General features: G+C 45.8%; 1 protein-coding gene across 2 annotated transcripts; it reads right to left on the minus strand.

Annotated features, from left to right (window-relative positions):
* Nucleotides 1–1,455: 1,455 nt before the first annotated feature.
* Nucleotides 1,456–23,278, minus strand: PPIL1 (peptidylprolyl isomerase like 1). 2 transcript variants are annotated; one of them, XM_036248639.1, is made up of 4 exons: nt 23,013–23,278; nt 18,844–18,998; nt 3,097–3,165; nt 1,456–2,536 (listed from the first exon to the last, which is right to left on the minus strand). In XM_036248639.1, the coding sequence occupies exons 1-4, from the start codon at nt 23,066–23,068 to the stop codon at nt 2,316–2,318; spliced, it is 501 nt and encodes a 166-aa protein (XP_036104532.1). In that variant the 5' UTR covers nt 23,069–23,278; the 3' UTR covers nt 1,456–2,315. The 2 variants fall into 2 exon arrangements, with proteins under 2 accessions (XP_036104532.1, XP_036104533.1); XM_036248640.1 differs by lacking the exon at nt 23,013–23,278 and adding an exon at nt 20,847–20,883.
* Between the last annotated feature and the right edge of the window lie 148 nt (nt 23,279–23,426).

The following is a 23,426-nucleotide window of genomic DNA, read 5'->3' on the forward strand; positions in this document are numbered from 1 at the left end:
CCAGTGACTCCTGCGTGGTGTGGTGTGAGAAGCCCTGGGCTAGGGCCCTGGGGACATGCTTTCTATAGTCTGGGTGCCAAACTTCTTCCCCATCGGACACTTGTTTGAAGGTTTCTTTCATTGGCTTGTTTACACATAACATCAAGCAGTCTCCGAAGAAAGTCTGTAATCTCCTACCCTTCCCCCCGAAGCTGCATTTCTCCCTTCCCTTGATTAGCTCCGGCAGCCCCACAACCTGTTCTCACTAATGTCCGATATAAACTCATCCTTGCCTTCTCATAAACCATCCTCACCTCAATCTGAGACGTGACTGGAATGGGCTCTCTGTGCCCCGCACACCCCCTCCTGAGCCTTCTCCTAACTGTACTTACCCTTCCTGGGAGTGTGTGAATACTCACAGGACAAAAGGATTAACCAGGATTCCTTTAAAACAGGCTCTCTTTACACAGAAACAGAAATGTCTACATCTCTGGCTAACTGGAAGAATCTCTAGAAATTGTGAAATAATTCAAATTTCATTCTTTGAGGTCACATCCTTTATGAAAACTGGTTCACGCTCACGGGCGATCCCGGCATGTCTGGTGCACCCCAGAAACAAGGCACTGTGCCTGTGCCTCGCTCTTCCCAGGTTACTCCCGCCTCTGCTCCTCCTCGAGGCTGCCACAATCGGCTCCCGCCGCGCCCCACTTGGGTGGAAGTGGGTTTTCAGGACTATAATCCTGGGAGGTAACTGGATGAGTGTCTTATTCCTTGCTCCTAGAGGTGGATCCAATGTGTCTGCCCAGTTCAAGCTGAAAGAAACGTATTCTAATTTCCCAGAATAGTACTTTGTACCCCCAAAGTGTGTCTGGTAAGTTACAAAGTCATTTACAGTTTGTTGTTGGGTTTTCCTTTTTTCGTTGAGAGAAAAAAGCATGGAGAAAGGCTGAACGTGGGGAACACTCGGGACTAGAACCTTGGTTGCCATTCCAGGGAGTAAATCACCATGCCCAAAGCGCACAGAGGGAGAAGCAACACGCCTCTCTTCAGTCAAGGAGCTAACAGCACTACGCGTCTCTGCGCCCATGGCCACAGGCAGGTGTGTCTCTTACAAGTCTGAGGGATGGCTCAGGTCTCTCAGCACGTCTGCCTGGTTCGTCTAGGGAATCCCCTCACTCAGACATACTCATCAAGATCCCTTAACTTCTTTCTTTGGTTCTGCCTTTTTAAAGTCGACCAGCTGTTGAATGGGAGAAGTCCATGGAGATCACAAAGGTAAAATGATGTGAAATCTTCAGAGGAGCCCTAAAATACTACTTGAGATGGTTCAGGGGTTAAAATGACTCACAGAACCTTATATAATATTTAAAATCAGACCACAGCAAACATTTCAACCATCAGTGGCATTTTATTTAGGAAATTTCTATGTATTACATAGATATCAACTTCCTTTTTCTCATAACACCCTCTAAAAAAATCAGAAAGATTAAAAAGAAAAAAAAAACCTTAACATATAAAACCTCTTAATTTCTCTAAAGTCTTAGGGTTAAAAAACACTCAAGTGGTACTTCTCCTTTATGAGAAGGAGAATCACAGTCTGTTCCTGTGCTCACCAGTTTCCTACTCCATCCTGGGGAAAAAATGGTCAATGCTTCTGCATCCTTTTAATAAATTCGTTTCTTAATTATTACACATTATCATTCCCCACTCGACACCTTCTTGGAAACTTGATTGTTGGATGCAGTTTTCATTTGGCAGAAACCCAATGTGGCTTTGCGTGGGCTGTCTTGGTGTCAGAAACAGCAGTGTTGATGTTCTGGTTTTGAGAGGGAAAATAGAGAGAGACGCAGACATTCCCGGGAAGAACAAATGTAGGAGACTGAAACAGGGTGTGTGCAGAGTTCAGAAGGCTGATAGACGCTACTCGGTTTTGAATTCTGTGGCCGTCAGCCACCACACGCTGCAGTGTAGGCCAGAATACAAATCTTCGCAGAAAGAAGTGTGGTTGGGTACTGAGAACTGATGGAGTTGGCTTCATTTTGTCCCAAGTGTACCAGAGCAGATACACACAAGGAGCAGTAGGGGCCGTCTGAGTGAGAGGAACCTGCGTATGATCATGTATGGGCATTTCTGCGAATGCTCTGTCAACCTAGGCTCAGGGAGAAGTGAGAAGAAGCATCCTATTAAAATACACTTCCATCTCTAACTCACTCAAGCCCCCAGGCCTCCTTAGCTCCATGATTTGCAAGGCAAAAATGAAGTTCAGAGTTATGTGTCATTCTAGGTCATCTGGAAGCCATCTCAGAAGACCTGCTGTGCCCCAGAGAGCAGCAGGACTACCCAGAAGGGTAGGCCTTGATGATCTTCACATCATCCACAGGGCGGTCCTGGGAGTTTGTTTCCACCATTCCTACTCGGTTCACCATTCCTATACCCTGGCACACCCGGCCAAAAATGGTGTGTTTGCCGTCAAGCCACTGGGTGGGAGCGAGGGTCACAAAGAACTGGCTGCCGTTGGTATCTGGCCCTGCATTGGCCATTGCTAGAATTCCAGCCCCTGGTGGGAAAAAAATAAGAGAAAGAGTATGACTAACCCCCACGGCTCCGATCTGGAGCTGCTACTACACCACTGTAGGGATGAAAATAACCCAGACTTCGTTCTGGCCTCTATCAACGACCACCCCGCCCAGACAACCTCCCTCAGGGCGGGCTCTCGTCCTTGCAGAGGACATCGCCTGCACCACCTGGTGACCTTGTCTTCACCTACTCCCCAGTCTCTGTCCATGATGATCTTCATTAATCACTGGACCATGTTCCCAAATCCCCTAAAAAATCCAGCAAGGTGTCCCGCTTCTTTGAGGAAGCTTCTGTTTTCCTGTAGTTTATGAGAGCAACATTCAACAAGCAGAGTCTAGAACACTCAGACCAGCCTCTGATCGCTCAGCTCCCCGAGGGAGGCACCACTTCTCTAATCCTCAGGCTCTCCGGGGCTGCACCTGGGCAGCTACACAGCACCACGCCACCATGTCAGGCATTCACCTTGAATCTCAGCCAAAAGAATGAACTTTCAAAACCCACTCTCCCTTCCCATCCGGTCCAGCCAGAGGATATACTTACCCGTGAATTTCAAGTCTGGATGAAGTTCATCTTCAAACTGCTTGCCATAGATAGATGCACCACCGCGACCTGCCGCATTAGAAGACGAGAAACCAGTCAGCCAGTCCCCACGTCCCCTCTCAGCGAGGACTGCGGCCCGGGTCAAAGGGTTTTCAGAGAACAAGGAGAAGGCAGCGAGCCTGCCATATGCAACCACACAGCCCGCCGCAGAATCAAACACAGACACAGCACAGTCAGTCACTGGTGTCGTTCAGGTGAGACATTTCTTCTCAAAATAACACCAAGAGTGTTTCTTTCATTTATTGAAGTAATACATGTTCACTGTCAAAAATATAGAAAACAGCCCGGCCGGTGTGGCTAAGTGGATTGAGTGTCGGCCCACAGACTGGTTCGATTCCCGGTCAGGGCACATGCTCAGGTTGCGGACTCGATCCCCAGTGGGGGGTGTGCAGAAGGCAGCTGATTGATGTTTCTCTCTCACATCAATGTTTCTTTCTCTCTCCCCCCTCCCTCTCTCTCTAAAAAAAATCAATAAAAACAGATTTTTTTTTAAATGTAGAAAACACAAAATATTATCAAAAGAACATTCACGTGCCACCATTCATAGTTTGATGTGTTAAGATGTTTCTTAATTTTTTAGCGCTTTTCTGAGTATTTTAGACAGCAGTGCCACAAGCCCGAACCCTGTTGCCCATCACAGACTGCTAATCAGTCAGCATTCTTCCCTGCTGAGCTGAGATCTGCCTCTGAATCCTTAGCAACCCAGAACTCCTGGCAGCCATTTTTAATGGCTCAGAGACGGCACAAGAACTGAAAGCTATTTGCTGTCCTCAGCCTAATGGAGGAAAATAAAATTCATTTAACGCGAAGTCATCTAGCTTAAGGAGAAACAGGGACAGTGGTAAGTGGCAACGTGGCAGGAAGGGAGGCAGTGTATAGGAAGGAGACTATGAAGAAACATGGCAATGGGATATTTGCTAGCAACACCACCACCACAAGGTATTTATTTATATTATGTCCACAAGAGCTTGGTGCTATGCTGGATGCCCAGGTTTCATTGTTAGAGCAACATGGTATGTCCACTTATTTAGTCAACCATGTGCCTTGTTGAAGGACTTTGGTTTCTCCAAGTTGACCAGCCGAGACAATGCACCTGGAACAAACTGAACCCTGGATTTACCAGCTCCCTCTGCTTGCCTGGCAGCCAGAAAACAGCCCAGACACAGGGAGCTCACCTCCTTTAACACAGCCTGCTGTGCGGGTAGCATGTCAAAGCACATGTCCACCCTGGAGGCCCCTGGCCTGGGCTGTGGTGTTTCCATGGCAAAAATCCTCTGCTTTGCCTTTTAGGACGCTCAGCCACAGGGAGCCTGTCACCGCCCCCGCTTCTTTGCACAGAGGAATGGGGGTGAATCCTAAGGACTCAGAGGAAACCTCCCACCTGGCCCAGGCCACCGATTCCTCTGGAAAATTACTGAACACCCAACTATGTAAAAATTCACTCTAAACATTCTAACCTGCCAGTATACCTCCAAACAGCAATTATGTAACCAGTATGTTCCCTCCGACTACAGAGTGGCGGTTCCTGTCAGTCTGGCTGGGAGGGGCGGTTGGGGCCGAGGACGAGAGCAGGGGGCGCTGGCAGCACGCAGGACGAGCCCTACACCCCGGCCTTAGTGCGCCGCCGAGGGTGAAGTTCAGGAGAGCACTGTCCACCCTGGGGCTGGGCCCGGCAGTGTGATCCTGCCTGCTGAGGTGCCAGAATGAAACCTCAAGGCCACTGGAACCGTCACACAAATGGCACGGCAAACAAGGAGAGGATGCAGGAGCCGCGGATGAAGCCCGGGGTGTTCGGCGATCCGAAGGAGACAAAGGGCACGGAGGCCCCTTCTCATGCGGCAGAGTTTGACCGACCACAACTAGTTCCGGCCTCTGCAGCGCGTTCCCTCAAGATGCGCTATCTTTTCATAACCTAATTCGACTCAGAAGGGTTTGTAGCGAAATGTCATCAAGACAAATAATTCCAATCAAAACATTCCGTTGGGCATGTGGACCAGGGGAGTGCTGGGGGGGGGGGGGGGGTGCATGACTACAGAGCTCTCTGGTACAGAGCAGGCTACGCGGAGTTAAGATCACTACACACGGATGAGGTCCAAGGCTGCGTCCAAACCATGCTTCGTGCCCAGTCTAGTGCAGACACAACAGAGACAGGCACAGACCCTCTTCCCAACTCTGCCTCTCCAAGTTCTCTTCTGTCTTCCCCTTTCAACATTTACTCAATGTATTTAATATTTCAGACATACAAAAAGACAAATACAACAACTATCCACCTTCCCCTTAAGAAATAAGGTGTGGCAAACCCGTCCAAGACCCCATGCACACACACCCTGCACCCCTCCCCACGCCCCATTCTCCCAAGAGCTAAACTGCTTCGAAAAGACACATTTCCTTCTCAGGTAACCACCATTCCAACCAGGAGTTTGTGATTTCCATGCAGTTTCTTGTTTATTACATACATATGCATCGCCCTTCTGCATGTTTTCAGGTTTACAGAAACGTACTCTTCTGAAGTGAGCTTTTTCCTGTCCCCACTGTTGGTCACCTACTCTGTTCCACGCGGCTCCCCGGAGTCCTCACTGCACTGTATGAGGACACAACCCTATTTTCTCTCATGCCGAGGGTTCTCTAGGAACTCCCGATGTCTCGCTACTATAAGCCATGCTGTAGTAACCATTCTTTTACCGTCCGCAAACAAGTGCAGGCGTCTCCGGGACTCTACCTCACTGGGGACATACATGCAGGGCCACACCTGACAATTTCACCATGACCAGATTTTCCAGATGTCTCCCTGTGTGACCCCCCCCCCCCCCAGTGCTCACTCTTTCTCTCACTGCTCCAGGTCCTCTCGCAGACCTTCTAACACTTGTCAGTCTAACAGGTGTCAGATCTCTTCTGTTTTAACCTGTTTCTCTGAAGCTGTGCATGACTTCATGTTTATTGGCCATTTGGCTTTCCTTCTCTATGAACAGCCACTTTTCTTATTGAGTGGTTTGACATTTTAAAATTTATCCTTTTTCAGTTAATGCTTTTGCAAATACCTTCTTCCAGTTGACTCTTTTCACTTTTTTATGAGGTCTTCTGATGCACAGAAGTTTTTGCAGTTGAAATTCCTTAATCTTTTCCTTTATGATCTGTGCTTTCTTAAAAAAAAAAACAAAAAAAAACCTTCCTTTATCCCCAAGATTCCTCAAATGTCTTTTCTTCTTCCTCCTGTTCACTGACTGTGAAGACCTCTCAAGACAAACTGGAGTGGCATCTAATACATGGAGAGTGGTCTCTTACCTTGGTGCTACTTGTCCCCACCACTGCCACGCCATAGCTGATAAGACCACAGATTAATATCCAGCCCCAAAACAGCCACAGGTGGGCCCGCCAGTGACCCATAAGGAGACTGGCCAAATCAATCAAAAGCCTTTCTTCTGGTAAGAGAACCTCTAACAGACACTGCAGGTCAGCTGTCCTCTGAGCACTTCTAACACCCTCTCCATGGCCTGCCTCAACCTTAGAGACAAGGAAGGCAGGTACTGACTAGATGCTTTTGCAGCAAGCAGTGGCCAGATGACCCAGTTCTGACTTACTGATATACACAGAAGCCTGCTGACCAGCAGAGCTTCTGGGAAAGCTATAGCTCTCCTGATAAAAAGGGACAAACGCACTCCTTAGTGTTTCATCCACAGCCCCTTCTCCATCTTCCTTCTTCCAAAGCAGAGGTGACATCAAGAGCAGCAGCAGCCTTCTTGCAACCATAAGACAAGTTTGAGATCAAAAGCCATGGCACTAACAGTGGTGGAGTGGAAACACACAGCAAGCCTGGGTCCCTCATAGCTGTGCTGGGCAGCTGAACCAATGCCTGCAACCGCTTACCTCTACACATTCTGTTACACCAGAAAAACAAAAGTTCTCTTTGTTTAAGTCATTACTGCTTAGTTTTCTGTTACCTGTAGCCAAAGCATCCCAAACTGATACAATCACACTGTTAGTAACAGTAGGAAGAGAGAACTGACTCCTGGAGCTGCTGTTAGAAAAACCTGGGCAAATGCCAAACACCACCTCTAACATGGGAAACAATAATGCTACAGATCTCCAAGAAGTTTTGCAGTTCCTAAAATATTCTCACCTGCCTCTGGGGTCAAGAGATCCAAATTTCTGTTCCAACTCCACCATTTACTAGCTCTGTAACTTTAAGCAAGATACTTACCCCCTCTAAGCCTGTTTCCTTGAATGCAAAACCCTGTCTCATAGGATTGTTAGAATTAAATGAGATAATGCACAGAAACATGCAGTATGTACACGAAGCAGTAGAAGTATCTGCAATGATGAGTTTCCTTTAACTGAGATAACCTGAGCATTTTCTGTGAGAAGCAACTGCAGGTTGTGATTCTGGGTTTATTCCAGTGCCTCTGTCCTCAAACCTCCATCATTCCCTTGCTGCTCCTTGCTCTTTGTGAATAACTTTCCTTATTTCACTGAGAAAAAGGCTCACACCACCAAATCCACTTCCCTTCCTTCCTCCATTATTAATACAGTATGAATAAATCGTTCATTTAACTATCTCACCACCACAAACCACTCACCTTCAAGGAACTTTGCAACTACAATTTCCCCCTCTCCTATATAAATTTTTCTTTCTAGTGGGTGATTCCATCAGCATAATAACATGCTATGGCCTGGATAGTTTTGCTCAGTGATTAGAGCGTCGGCCTGAGGACCAAAGGGTCTCGGGTTCTATACCCAGTCAAGGGCACATACCTGGGTTGCAGGTTCCATCCTGGCCCCAATCTCGTGTCGTGCAGGAGGCAACCAATCGATGCATCTCTCTCACATCAATGTTTCTTTTCTCTCTCCCCCCCTCTATCTAAAAACTCAATGGAAAAATATCCTTCACTGAGGATTAACAAAAAGCTAAACAAAACATGGTATGAATATTTCCCAGATTAACCAAAAACAAAAAAACATGGTATGAATATTTCCCATACATGCTTCTATTGATTTTAGAGAGAGGACAGGAGAGGGAGAGAGAGACAGAAGCATCGATGAGAGAGGAACATCCATCGGCTGTCGCTGCACACCCCCTACTGGGGATAGAGCTCACAACCTGGGCATGTGCCCTGACCAGGAATTGAACCAGTGACCTCCTGGTGCATGGGATGACGTTCAACCAACTCAGCCACACCAACTGGGCACTATTTCCCATCTTAAAAAAACAAACAGCCCTGGCTGGTTTGCTAAGTGGTTAGAGCATCGGCCCATGGACCAAAGAATTGCAGGTTCGATTCCAGTCAAGGGCATGTACCTTGGTTGCAGTTTGGTCTCCAGCTCTGGTGGGGATCGAGCGGGAAGCAACTAATTGTTGTGTCTCTTTCACCTCTTCCCCCCACCCCCACTCTATCTGAAGATAAATGAAAAAATATCCTCGGGTGAGGATTGAAAAAACAAATTCCATGTCCTAGCATCTCCCTATATTTTTTGCATCTCATTCACAGAAAAACTCCTCAAAAAAGCTGTAGAAGCCAGGCCGGTTTTTCCCAGTGGTTAGAGCGTTGGCCAGTGGACCAAAGAGTCGCAGATTCAATTCCGGTCGAGGGCACATACCTCGGTTGTGGTTCGGTCCCCAGCCCTGGTCGGGGTCGTGTGGGAGGCAACCAATTGATGTCTCTCTCACATTGATCTTTCTTTCTTTCTCTCTCTCCCACTCTAACTGAAGATAAAGGGGAAAAAAATATCCTTGGGTGAGGATTAAAAAAAAAAAAGCTATAGATACTTGATGTCTCCACCTCCTCTCCTGCCTCTTGGATGCTCTTTCAGACTTTTGCCTTCACCACTCCAATGAAACGGCTTTTGTCAAGGTCATCAGTGACCGCCATGTCCTTAAACCCAATGGCCAATCCTCAGGCCTCACCTTGTTTGATCCATTAGCAGTATGATAGTTAATTCACCCTTCTTGAAACCCCACCTTACTGGTGGCTCCTCCTTTTTCTCTGCTGGCACGTTCTGCTTTTCCGCTTTCCTTTCACAGGTGTTAGACCTGCACTGACGTGTGAAGACCTTTCCAACCCCCACTCCCTCACCCCTTTATCTTTCACAGGGCTTACCCCCACAAAGCTCTTTAATGTCTAACTCTGTTTTGGCATCTGCTTCCCAGAGGACTAGAACCCATAGAACTACTATCACCCTAGTCCAAACTACAAGTTCTAGTTTCGACAACAAAAGCATCCAATTGGTCTTCTTGTTCCCAGCCTTGCCTCCCCTTGTCTGCACCAGTCTACTGTCCACCAAGGCCAGAGGGATCCTTTTATTTATTTATTTACTTATTTATTTATTTAATTTTTAAAAGGAGGTAGATTTTATTTAAAAAAATTTTTTCCCTTTATTGATTTTAGAGAGAGAGGAGAGGAAGAGAGAGAGAGAGAGAGAGAGATAGAAACATCAATGATAGAGAATACCGACTGGCCGCTTCCTGCATGCCCCCCACTGGGGATCTGGCCCACAACCTGGGTATATGCCCTGACCGGGAATTGAACCAGCGACCATGGTTCATGGGTCAATGCTCAACCACTGAGCCACACTGGCTGGGCAGAGGGACCCTTTTAAAACAAGTCACATTGTGGCAGTCCTCTGCTCATAATCCTCCAGTGATATTTCATCAGACTTAGGACAAAACCCAAAGTCTTCACCACAACTTACAAGACGCTCCATGATCAGGGACTCTGCTACTCTTCGAAGCCATCTCCTGTCACTCTTCCCTCATGCACCTGCTCCAGTCTCACCGTCCTCGATGCTGCTGCTTGCTAAGCACTCTCCAGCCTAAGGCCTCTGATCCCTGTTCCCTCTGGAGTCCTTGCTCCTGACAGCCTCATGGCTCACTACTTCACTTTATTTAGAACTCTGCTCACATGCCAGGTTATCAGAGAGGGCTTCCCTAGTCACACTATCCAGAACAGCACCTCCCGCACTCCCTATCCCAGTGGTTCTCAGCCAGGGATGAGTCTGCCCCCCGGAGAATCAGACAATATGTGGGAACATTTTTAGTTGACACACTGAAGGATTCTACTGATATCTAGCGGGTACAGCTAAACATCCTACAATGCATAGGACAACCCCAAACAACAAAGAATTATCTTGCCCCAAATGTCAATAGTGCCAAGGTCGCAAATCCCTGCTCTATCCCCTTATACATTATTTCTTCTATATCATGTGTCATGACCTGACAGTATATTATGCACTTATCTGTTCATTGTCTGTCTCTCCCACTAGAATGAAAATGCCATAAGGGCTTTCTTATTCCCTATTGTATCCTCAGCTCTTAGAACAATGCCTGGACCATGGTAGAAGTCTAACAAACATTTGTTAAATAAACTAGGATATTTTTCCCATTGATTTAGAGAGTGGGAGGGAGGGAAGGAGAGGGAAAGAGACATCGGTTGGCTGCCTCCTGCACATACCCCAACCGGGGCTGGGGATCGAACCCGCAACCCAGGTACATGCCCTTGACATGGAATTGAACCTGTGACCCTTTGGTCTGCAGGCCGAAGCTCTAACTGCTGAGCCACACCAGCCAGGGCAATAAAAACCCTTTTTTGAGCTCCCACTGCGTCAAGCCTGTGCTAACCATTTAATGAAGATCAGCTCATTTACTGCTCACAACCACCTCATGAGGCATATATAACCACACTCCCCATCATAGTTGACAAGTCTCAGCAAGGTTACATTAACTAGTTTATACTTAATGAGTATTCCTTCCCTGGCCGGTTTGGTCAGTGGTTGGAGCATCCGCCTGTGGACCAGAGAGTCCCGGGTTCGGTTCCCACTAGGGGCACATACCAAAAATAAATAAATAAATAAGTAGATTAAATGAATGAATGAATGAATGAATGTTTCTGTGAGGCCAGGATTCAACCTCACGCCTACCAGGCCATAGACCCTGCAGTTTACCCCCACACTACACTACCTTGCCATATCCTATGCTGGATTAAATTTCCCACATAGTTTTCTTATCCCAGACTTAAGAGTTCCAAATGGTCCCTGGATGATGATAGATCAAATCTGAACTCGTTTGGGGGGATCTCCATGAACTGGCCCTATGCTGTCTCTTACGACTCTGTGTACTCTGCCCCAACCTGCTCCTTTATTGTCCCCTAAACATGCCATTCAGGGGCCTTAGAAATCGCATCTTATGCATTTGTCCTGAGTGTGAAGAGGTGGCTGGGTTGTGTCACAGAGCTGGCCCAGCGGGTGAGATGTGACACCTGGGGTGGTCGGCTCTCCTCCACCCTACATGCCTGTCACTCGTGTGTCCATTCTGTACTCATTCTTCTTCCCAAATCCAAAATGCCCTTCCCTGTCCTCCCACAAGTTAAAATTCTACATTCCTTCAGGGCCTACATCAAAGTATGTCCCCTACCCATTCTAATCCCACTCCACTGTACTTTTTCTCTTATTAATTACTCCAACCTATGTTATATAATAATCCATAGCATACCACACCATTCATTTGCATATTGATTATATTACTTTCTAGATATTTCTTTTTTTCTCCTTGGGGGTCTGACCCCATTTATTCATATCCATACAAAACAGGGTCTTATGCAGATCAGCATTAAAAAATTATGTGCTTAACAATGGTCCTCAAACAAAACGATGACATTTTAGGCGCAGAGAACCGGCGGAAGTGAAATCAGCAGATTTTCACCCGGCGAGCGCTCAGGTCTTCCAGTGAACTAGCCAGACGGCCCACGCAGCCATCACTGCGGATGTCCCAACGCACAAAGCAGTGGCCACAATCACTGCACGCCTTCCCCACCGCCCGGGCCACGGCCTATTGTTTTCTGAGGAAGCCCTCAAACCTGGGGCGCTGTGTGGGCCCAGGATCTGCTCCACGATCCAGCCCCAGGTGCCAGGCTGGAGCCGCCCCTGAAGTCGCGGCCCCCGCGGAGGGGGCTCTCGAAAGCTTCGGTCGCAGCAGCGGTAGCAGCCTGGGGCAGGCTGCAGGCGAGCACCAGGGGCAGCAGAAGGCCCACGCCACCCTGGGGGCCCCTAGGGGCGAGGGAGGCGGGCCCAGGGGGGAATCGCCTCTTCCTCCTCTCCACCACAAGCGACCGTGCGCACCCCCATACCTCCCACCTCGGCCCAAGGCCGAAACCCTAGATATTTCTTATAATGAATATACTGTCTTCCTGGCAGGGCAAGGAGTCCTACAAGGAAAAGAAAGCTGCCTTGGCTTCTGCCCTGGCCGAATGGCTCAGTTGGTTGGAGCATTGCTTGTACACCAAAAGGTTGTGGGGAAGAGAATAAGGAGGGAAATGATGGGTAAATTTCTTTAGTGTTGGCTTCTCTCTGTTGAGATTTGGAAAAACATTTGACAAGGTCCCCAGGTAACAGCACCCAGGCTGCAGGTTCAATCCTGGTCAGGGCACGTATGGGAGGCAATCGATCGATGTTTCTCTCTCTCAAATAAATAAAAACATATCCTCGGGTGAGGATTAAGAAAGAAGAAAGAAGGAAAAAAAAATGCCTTGGTTTTTAATGCTTAAGTATCCGTCACAGGCCTTAGAATAGCACAAGATACCCAGCAGACTCCTAGTAAATATTCACCAAATGAGTAAAATTAACAATGAGCTTGCTGTTAAACATGTTACATTTCAGGTGTTCCTGGGGCAAGAGGAGAGATGAAATCCCAGTGAGGGAGACGCACAGCATAATCAGCATACTCACTGCAATCAGGCAGCCAGTGAGCACCGTGAGGCCAAGTAGGAGCAGAAGCAAAAGGGCTCGATAGGATGTCATGTCTTACAGGGAGAAGTTGGTAGAAACAGAGAAAAGACACTCAGAGGGCTAAGTAGAGCCAGCATAAAGTTATTACAATAAAGGAAATTTAAAAGAAGAAAAATGGTTTCAAATGAAGCAGGAAGTCAAAGGGTATTTGAATTGCAAAAACACCTGGAAAAGACATCAGAGAGATGCTGGAAAGAATCAGTTCATCAGGCTGAGGACAGTCGGGATGGAGTGGTAACTTCCACTTGCTGAAGAGCCCAAGATGCCAAATGCTGAGCACCTGAAATCCTCAGCAAAAGTGTGCCAGCTAATCAGCTGGCAGTTCACACCAGCGACCTGGGAGAACCTAACTCATTTACCTTCAACCACAGACCGGCCAGCAGGCTGAGCTCATTCGTTCATTTTACTTGAGGCTGGATGCAATTATTTAGAAATCTTTTCGGTGATTCAATTTCATTAAACTTATAACATGGAAATGTGACATTATGGAGGGTTGAGAACAACTACAGAAACACAGAGAAGCTCTGGCATGAGCAACTCACATCTGAGTCACTTCCCATTCTTTCATCTTAATCATCGACTCTCAGTTCACTGCTGTTAGGAATGAGAAGTTTGCCTCATAACAACAATGGAAGAGAGAAGACAACAGGAAAGAAGGGTATCACTGTGCAGGCAGGACACTTTTAGATAAAGAATATGGACTCTTCCTCCCCCAATACCTGATGAAGCAAACACAAAAAATTCTAATTTAAAGAGCAAAAACTTCACTAGCATCAACCAAATAAGAAAAAGGAAACAAATGTACTCCAAAAATTCTGAAGTCAGCCAAGGAAAGAAACAGATTTGTCTGCTTGCACTCTGTCAAAGTTGTAATCAGGAAAGAAGAGTATCACCCAGAGAATCCTCACAAATACCCTCCATTAAAAAAAAAAAAAAAAAATCCTCACTGGAGGATATTTTCCCATTGATTTTTTTTTTTTTTTTAATAGAGAGTAAAAAGGGAAGGGGGTGGGGGACATCAATTAGAAAGAGTCACATCAATTGGCTGCTTCCCACACGTGCCCAGACTGGGGCAGAGGATCGAACCTGTAACCCAGGACATGCCCTTGACCGGAAATCGAACTCACAACCCTTCAGGCTGACGCTCTAACCACTGAGCCACAACAGCCAAGGCAATAACCTACAGTTTGAGAAGTCAACAGAGGAAGTGGGTGAGTAGCCCTGAAAAAGTTAAAGAGAGGGCTGTACACACCATAGGTGCTCAGGAGTGGCAGGGTGGGCTACCTGCACTGGCCACCTTAGGGGGTGAATGGGGGGCCCCCAGGTTTCTGGGCCACCTCAGGAACTCAGTCTGGGAGAAAATGTAATCCAAGAATGGCTTTTCCGTGGCTGTCTCAAGCTACTGATGCTTCAGTAAAAATAGGTTCGAAGACAAGGTAATACATCAACAGAATAGAGAAAAAATTGCCGAGCTAAGGAAACAGATTTAGAACCAAATGACACCAATACAGCACTAATAAATAAATCAGAGCAGGAAATAACAGACTAGACATGACTAAAATTGAATAAGGGACAGAATAAAGGTGTGAGATTATTTCACTGGATGCAGGGAAAAAAAATGGAAAAATATCATCTCAGGCTCTCAAAAGAAATGTGATAGATATGGAAGGCAAAGGTGATGAAACAAAGAATTCATTTCCCGAAATAGAAAATCCAATAAGTATAACAGAAAATATTCATAAACTCAAGTTTAAAAAAAATTCCCTTACTTGAAGGAAGAAATAAATTTGATCTCAATACAGTCCAAAGCCATGATGGAAATCAGAAGGTGATGGAACAGAATTGTCTAGAAAGATCTGAGGGAATAAGTGTAGCCCAAGAATAGCATACCTGGTTCATGGTCTTTTTCAAGTATAAATAAGGGCAGCAGGCAGAAATTCTCAAACACGATTGAGTTCAAAAATATAACAGCCTCTAGCCCTTGCAATAAAAACCACTTGACGAGAAATTCTGCCTGCTAGCACCTGTGGACAGAAAAGCCTAGTGGTGAGCACTGAACCTTCACCGTCACTGAAGGAATCAAGGGTATAGAATGGAAAACCCTGGTCGTCGTGGTTAGAGCGGCAGCCCGTGCACTGAAGGGTGTCAGGTTTGATTCCCAATCAAGGGCGTGTGCCTGCATTACAGGTTCAATCCCCACCCCCACCCCGTTGGGGTGGGTGCGGGTGGCAACCAATCAATGTGTCCCTCGAACCACCGTTTCTGTTTCTCTCTCTTTCTCTGCCCCTCCTGTCCTCCTTCCCTTCTACTCTCTCTAAAAATCAATGAAAAAAAATATCCTCGGGTGAGAATTAACAACAACAAAAAAATGTAAACTCTGACAAGGAAAAACAAAACAAAAACTTGGAATGAGGAAGGGAGATAACTGAAAATATATAAATTGGTCTCTATTCCCAATTCTTGGCTCCTAAAACCCCTGTAAATTCCTGAGTGATAAGAACACTGGGAGCATCTTTGGATCCTGATGGGGGCTGGTCACCAGGAAGCACAAGCCATGACTAGAAGCTTGGGATTTGCAGCTCCCCAGGTACCACCACCACCACTTCTCCAGAGAGGGGAGAGAGCCCTGGAAATAAAGTTAACTGATCAAGCCTACATGAGGAAAACTCCAATCCCAACAGTACAGGATTCGGAGAGCTTCCAGGTGGGCGAACACATCTACACCAGGAGGTGTCCCTGCCACTGCCGCAGGGACAGAAGCTCTGGCATCGGGATCCTCCAAGACCTCGTCCTATGCACCTTTTCATCTGTATCCTTGACCACTGTCCTTCACTTCAACAAAGGGGTAAATGTGTTTCCCTGAGTTCTGTGAGCCACTCTGGGGCGGGGGTGTGTGTGTGTGTCATTGGACCCTCCCATCTATAGCTAGTTGGTCAGAAGCACTTGTACCTGGGCTTGGGACTGTTGTCTGAAGTGAGAGAGAGAGAGAGAGAGAGAGAGAGAGAGAGAGAGAGTGTGTGTGTGTGTGTGTGTGTGTCAGGGGGTAGTCTTCTGAGACTGAGCCTTTAACCTGTGGGATATGATGCTATCTCCAGTTAGAAAGTGTCAGAACTGAGTTAAATTGTAGGACACCTAGCTGGTGTTGCAAAGAAGTGCTTGTTGTGAGGAAAACCTTCATACATTTGGTGACCATAAGTATCAGAGAGAAGTGTTCTATGTAAGTATGTAAAAGTAAAGGAGAAACACAGGAGAGAACTCTCTTTTTCCCAATACAAGGAGGTATGCAAAATTGAGTTTTTCCTAAACAAAAGGGATGGATAGAAATGTAAGTACTAATTGCCTCATCTCTCATAGCAGGAAGTCAATTTTTCTGTTAAATATATACAGAATTAAATACAGTGCTTTTTGTGTAAAAAAACAATAGCATGCAGGACACAGCCTTTCCATTTAGCTATTCACCCACCCATCTTTTTAACTAGGTGTGTGAAAAAAAAGGTGTCTAGAATAATGGCCACCAAACATTAACACTGATCATTTCTGACCACTGGGATATTGGGGAAATAGTTAATGGTGGTTAGAAATCTTTAGGAGGCATACATATTAATGATTTTGTATTCTTATTTTTTCTACTTTCCTATACAGTCTATATTTTGCAACGTGCCCACATATGTTGAAAAAATGGAGTGCCCTGGTCCTAAAGGACAAAAGAAGAATGAGACTGAGAAAAGACTGCCAGAGAGAACCACGCTATTTAAAGGTAAAAGATCAGGAACAGGAATCGGCGGAAAGAAAATGCAGACTGAGTAGTGGCCCTTCAAACTAACAAATGTTATTAGCATTTCACTAATAAATCCCATATATTTTTTTATTATTATTATTTTTTAATTCTCAGCTGAGGACATACTTAGAGAGAGGAAGGGAGAAAGAGAAACTGCAATGTGAGAGCTCCCCAACTGGGGATCAAACCCACAATGCAGGTATGTGCCCTGACCTGCAATCCCACGGGCAACCCTTTGGTGCACAGGACGACCCTCAACAAACTAAGCCACTACTGCCAGGCACTAATAGATCCCATTTAATGATGGCAACTCTCACCCTGGCTGGGTTTGCTCAGTGGTTAGAGCGTAAATCTGTAGACCCGAGTTTCGGGTTCAGTTCTGGTCAAGGGCATGTACCTTGGTTTCAATTCAGTCCCCGGCCCTGGTCAGGGTAGTGTGCTAGGCAACCAGTTGATGTGTCTCTCACTTTGACGTTTCTCTTTCTCCCACACTATCTGAAGATAAATGGGAAAATATCCTCGGGTGAGGATTTAAAAAATAAATAAATGACGGTACTTCCAAATTCATACCTCCATCCCCAACCTTTCCATATTCCATTACTTATTCAAAACCTCTACTTAATGTGTCCAAAACCAAAACCAAATTCTTAATCTTCCCCCCGCAAACATCTTCTTTCTTAGCCTTCCCCACTTCACTAAATTCAAGTCAAAAACTTAGAAGTCATCCTTCATCATCTTTTTCTCACACACCCACCCATCCCCTAATCCCAGCAATGTCATTGGCTATATTACTATCAAAACATAACCTCGACCCAGTCACTTCTCACCATCTCAACTACTGGCCTCATCTAACCATGTATTTCTAGACTAGATGACTACAGACTAGACTCTAACAGGTTCCCAGTTCTCACTCTTGCCCCTATGTCTGTTCTCCAAACAGCAGCCAGAGCAATCTTTTTAATTATTATTTTTTAATCCTCACATGAGGATACGTTTCCATTTATCTTCTTTATCTTCAGATAGAGTTGGGGGGGGGGGAGAAAGAGAGAAAGAGAGAGAGAGAGAGAGACAGACACCCAACCAGGCCAGGGACCAAACCACAACTAAAGTACGTGCCCTTGACTGGAATCAAACCCTCGACTCTTTGGTCCGCAGGCCGATGCTCTAACCACTGAACCAAACTGGCCAGGGCCAGAATGATCTTTTTAAAGCATATGTCACATTGCCCTGGCCAGTTTGGCTCAGCAATTAGAGCATCGACCCTCAGACCAAAGTCTCAGGTTTGATTCCAGTCAAGGGCATGCACTTCAGTTGCAGTTCAATCCCTGGTTTGGGTCGTGTGGGAGGCAACCGATCAATGTGCTCCCCCCCCCATTCTGTCTGAAGATAAATGGAAAAAATATCCTCGGGTGAGAATTTAAATAAAATAAAATAAAGCATACATCACATCACATCATTCCTTTGCTTAAAACTTTGTAATGGCTCCCATCTTATTCAGAATAAAACCCAGTCTCTACATGCCCTACAAATCCTACATGGACTCCTGCCTCAGGGCCTCTGGGCCTGCTCTTCCCTCCAGTCATAAGGTTCATTCCCTCACTTCATGCAGATCTCTGCTCCATTAATAACCTACTAAGAGAGGACTTCCCTGACCTTTCCATTAAAATCACATCCCCACATCTGTTTTCTGCTTTATTGAGAGCAAGATGTTTTCTTTGTTCATGGCTATATCCAAGAGCTTAGAGAAATATGTGACACAAAGCAGGTATTCACTATTAGTTAAATGAACGAATTAATCAAATAACTCAGTAATCTATTTTTCTCAAACACTGCAAATGTCTTTTTTTTTTACTTCTGATTATCAGACTACTCTATATATTACTATAATTCAGGCAAATATTATTTGCGCTTAGTAAGCAATACATGGAAGTTATGAGAAACTCTATAAAGCCCAGGAGTCCAGATTAGTTTCTGGTGAAGTCCCCATGTGTGTGTCTGCGGGACAGTGTGTGCTGGAGAGGGCGGGATAGCCACCAGAATCACTAACCCAGTCCCTGGTATGTAGAAGAGAGCCCTGGCTACCATACAGCAGTTACAACAGAATAAAACTTCAGAAAATAATGTTGGCTTAACTGTACCTGTCCCTGTTGGGTCACCTCCCTGGATCATGAAGTCTTTGATGATTCTGTGGAATTTGGTGCCATTGTAGTAACCTCGACGAGACAGCTCAGCAAAGTTCTTACAGGTCTTTGGAGCGTGCTTCCAGTACAGTTCCAGCACAATGATCCCCATGCTGCAGGAGGAAAATGGTAGAGTTCCAGTCAAGAACAACGTCACAGCCCTGGCCGGTTTGGCTCAGCGGTTAAGAGCGTCGGCCTGCGATCCAGAGAGACCGGGGTTTGGTTCCCCCTAAGGGCACGTACCTCGGTTGCAGTTTGCCCCCGGCCCTGGTTGGGTCATGCGGTGGCAACCACTCGATGTGTCCCTTTCACATCGATGTTTCTCTCTCTCTCTCTCTCTCTCTTCCTCCCACTCTCTCTGAACAAAAAAATGGAAAAATGTCCTCGAGTGCGGATTAAAAAAAAAAAAAAAAAGAACAAGATCACAGCACATAGGAATGATGTGGAACTGCTCCAGGACTCTTCATTTTCAAGCTTGTAAGTCGTGGAATTGGATAAACATCAAATTTCATGCTCAGCAAAGGAAAACAATACAAGGCAAATAACATCAACACAGTCATCTCTTCTGAGTAAACATGCAGGGTTTCTGATACTTCTTTTAAGTAACGTAACTGTGGACAACTAGAAATTGTAACATCATATATATATAAAAACACTGATCATCAGAAATTAATATAACCACCCTGCCAGTTTGGCTCAGCAGTTAGAGTGTCAGCCCACAGACCAGAGAGTCCCGGGTTTGGTTCCTGCTAAGGGCATGTACCTCAGTTGCAGTCTGTCCTCAGCCCTAGCTGGGGTCATGTGGGTGGCAGCCACTTGATGTGTCTCTCTCACATCGATGTTTCTCTCTCTCTCTCTCTTCCTCCCGCTCTATCTGATGATAAATGTAAAAATGTGCTTGGGTGAGGGAAAAAAAAGAAATTAATATACCCAACCCCTAAATTGGGGGCAGGGGGACTTTACACTTAATTTGTAAATTTTTTTAAAGAGATAATTAAAATATTAGGAATTCATTATTTATTTATACATGCATAAGTTTCTGGGTGAGGGGTGGAAACTAAGTGAATGGGAGATAGGAAGGTTTTCAATGAATATCTTTTTTAAACTATATATATATATATATATATATATATATATATATATTTTTTATCCTCACCCGAGGATATTTTTCCATTTTTTGTACAGATAGAGTGGGAGGGAGAGAGAGGAAGGGAGAGAGAGAGAGAAACATCGACGTGAAGGGACACATCGAGTGGCTGCCACCCGCACGACCAACCAGGGCCGGGGACAAACTGCAACCGAAGTATGTGCCCTTAGCAGGAACCGAACCCGGGTCTCTCTAGACCGCAGGCCGACGCTCTAACCGCTGAGCCAAACTGGCCAGGGCTAAACTATATATTTTTGAACCATGTAAATATATACCTATTAACAAAAAATTTTAATGGAAAATAAGGTACAGCTTGTGTGTATTTAGAAAGGGCTGCAACAAAGGCAAAACGTGATTATTTCAAGTCTTTACACCTATCCAATGTGATGAACTGAAGTACTGCTAAGGAAAAGGAAGAAGGAAAAGACGTAGGCCAGGGGCCTTCCCCTCTCCATCACTCACCTAGACTTGAAACTCCAAGAATGTGAGAAATGAGTCAATTCTGGATGGCCTGAATACCCAGGGCCAAGCACAGTGTAAGTAAGCACTCTGTAAATGCTGTAGATAGGTTCTTGGAAACTGTGACGTTTAGCACAAGAATATATAAAGAACCAATTTTACCACAGGCTAACTGATACAAACAAGAGTTAAGTTCCTGTGGCATACTTCTAATCATAAAAACATCACCAAACTTCTAAATAAAGACCCAAACACTTCTAATCTTTTACATTGAAATAAATGTGAGCTATGCATACACTTAAGAAAGACTAACAAAAAGACTAATAAAAACAAGTTAAGATAATTATTTTCCAACCTGCTTATTCCAGGTCAGGATCTGGGGTGGCTGGAGCCTTATCCCAGAATCTCAGGGCAAAAGGCGGGAACCAAATCTGGACACCCTTCCTCAGAGCACACTCACACACATGCCCACACTCAGACTGGGACAATGTAGACATGCTAATTCACCTAGCGTGCACATCTTTGGGATGTGGGAGGAATTTGGACTACCTGGAAAAAAACAGTGCAGACATGGGGAGAACATGGAAACTCCAGAGACAGTGGCCTTCTAAGGGAAGGACATTAAAACAAAACTTTATTCGAGGACCTGCTGTAAACGTGGTATGTGCCAGAACACAGCTTTCTACTGGCAACTCATCTTTCACACTGCTATTATTCAACACAGATTAATAATTACTCTGTGCAAGGCACAGTTCTAGGTGCTTTTCTCTTCATGAAGCTTACATTCTGGTGGATTTTTTTTTTAAATACAGGTAATAACTTTAGAATGGCAATTAGAAAGTACCTATACAATTTTGAAATGGGCATACTTTTTTACAGCAATTTCAACTTCTAAGTATCCAGTCTATGGAAAAATGTACTTAAGTGCTTAAGAATACAATATGTACTAGGATATTCATTCCATTATTTGTCATAACTAAAAACAAGAAGCAATTTGGATGCCCTTCATAGAGGGAATGACTAAAATATGAGACATCCATACTGTGAAAGGCTGCATACATTAGTGAAAGAAAGGTAAATTACAGGAAAAAACATAAATACAATATGATCATATGATCTTATTTTTGTTAAAGGATAGAACATAAAAGAGATGTTTATGTGTACATAGAAAAAGGTCTGAAAGATCATTCAACAAACTACTAAAAGTCTTTTTTACAGGAGGGGTGGCTTTCACTGCTTATTCTATACACTTCTACACTGCTTGAACTTAAATTTCGATTTACTTTGTAGTTTTTAAAAAGTGTTAACAGGTGAGTTCAGAAATTACTTTCAAGTTGGTGCCTGAAGCAGAATTTTGCCAAATAAGATAGGGAAAATGGCCTGGGAGCAAAAGCAGCATCAGAGAGAACTGTGCTCTGGTGGAAAGCAGCACAGGCAGGAACAGAAAGAAGGCAGAGAGATGGTAGATGGTGGCTGGACCCTGGCTACCGGTGGGGCAATGGCAGATGTAGCCAGAGAGGTAGAAAAAGTCCAGATGAAAAAAATCACCTTGAATGTCAGACTACAAAGTTTTAATTTTATAGTGTTGTAGCAGTAAGAAATCTTTTGCAGTGCCTCTCAACCTTCCTAACGCCGCAACCCTTTTAATACAGTTCCTCATGTCGTATGTCGGCGGACCCGCCTGGAGACATAGAGGAGCCGTGTCTCGGAAAATATGTTTTCCGATGGTCTTAGGCGACCCCTGTGAAAGGGTCCTTCGACTCCCAAAGGGGTCGCGACCCCCAGTTGAGGACCGCTGAGTCTTACGGAAATGTGTCCTATTTTGGAAAGATCACTCTGAACTTTTTCCAAAGTGGCAATGGAATGAATGAGGCCAAGGAACCTAGCAGGTGAGGCTGGCATACCAGGCTCTAAAGGAGGTTCCCATACTTACTTAGCTGTGTGGCTTTGGTCAAGCCATTTAATCTGTAAGTTCTGGCATTTCCCTGCTAAAATTGGAGGAGAGAAGGTGCAATAATACCTACATGGTTTGAGTTGCTAGGAGGATTAAACTAAATGTAATGCTTTGCACCTGGGGCACAGCACTAGCTGGTTGGCGCTCAATGTGATTACATTTGATAGGAGGGGAAACGTGTTTCTTCTTGTGTTCTCCTAACAATTGTAGAGCTTACGACGTTACAACTGTACTACTTATCCCGTTAATATTTACATAGCTGTCTCCTCCAGTATACTGTGAAGTCCTAAATGCACGGCTGTGTTTCGTCCATCCCTGTATCTTCAGACGCCAGATCCTACGTCCTTGGCTTGAATGAATGGATGAATGAACGGGGGGGGACAACCAGGCAGCCATCGCTAAGGTCTCAGCGAGGCGGTGCGGAGCTCGGACGCCCGCGGCGACGGGGCACGCTCAGCCTCACGGCCGCCGCTCCACGAGAGCCCGCCGGGAGCCCAGCCCGCCGGGAACCCAGCTCGGGCTCCGTGTCGCCTCGGCCAGCCCGCCCCAGAGGCACGACCCCCTCACCTGGTCTCCAAGTATACGTTGGGCGGCTGCCAGGAGTCCGGGGGGATGGCCGCCATAGCGAAGCCGGCGGACTTTCTCCAGCAATTGCTACTTCCGGCGTCGATTCGCTGGGGACCCGCCGGCGCAGCGCACACTTCCGGCACCGCGGTTCAACCCTTGCGAAGCCAAGATTTAGGGAGCTGAGAAAAAGAAGAGGAAGGATCCCACCTCCAAGGCCGGAAAGCTGGGGTGCGAGGCGAAAACAGTCTGGTCTCAAGGGCAGAAGAAAGTGCATGCACCTTTGGCGGGGGTTCCCAGGGGAGCTACCGCGCCACTCCACGGACGCTCTGATTGGCTCGTTTAGGCGTGGGAGGCGGGAACAACCAACAAATAAGCACTGCGGTTGGAGTTTTGGTCTAACTTTCAATCCCAAGA

The sequence above is a fragment of the Molossus molossus genome, unplaced genomic scaffold (assembly GCF_014108415.1).
Source record: "Molossus molossus isolate mMolMol1 unplaced genomic scaffold, mMolMol1.p scaffold_m16_p_8, whole genome shotgun sequence".
Lineage (NCBI taxonomy): Eukaryota > Metazoa > Chordata > Mammalia > Chiroptera > Molossidae > Molossus > Molossus molossus.

Coding starts and splice junctions, on each gene's coding strand:
- PPIL1 (XM_036248639.1), bottom strand. CDS start 23,068: ATGGCGGCCATCCCCCCGGACTCCTGGCAGCCGCCCAACGTATACTTG. Junction 3,166..18,843: donor AGGTGACCCAACAGGGACAG/GTACAGTTAAGC, acceptor CTAATGCGGCAG/GTCGCGGTGGTGCATCTATC. Junction 2,537..3,096: donor TCCAGACTTGAAATTCACGG/GTAAGTATATCC, acceptor TTTTCCCACCAG/GGGCTGGAATTCTAGCAATG.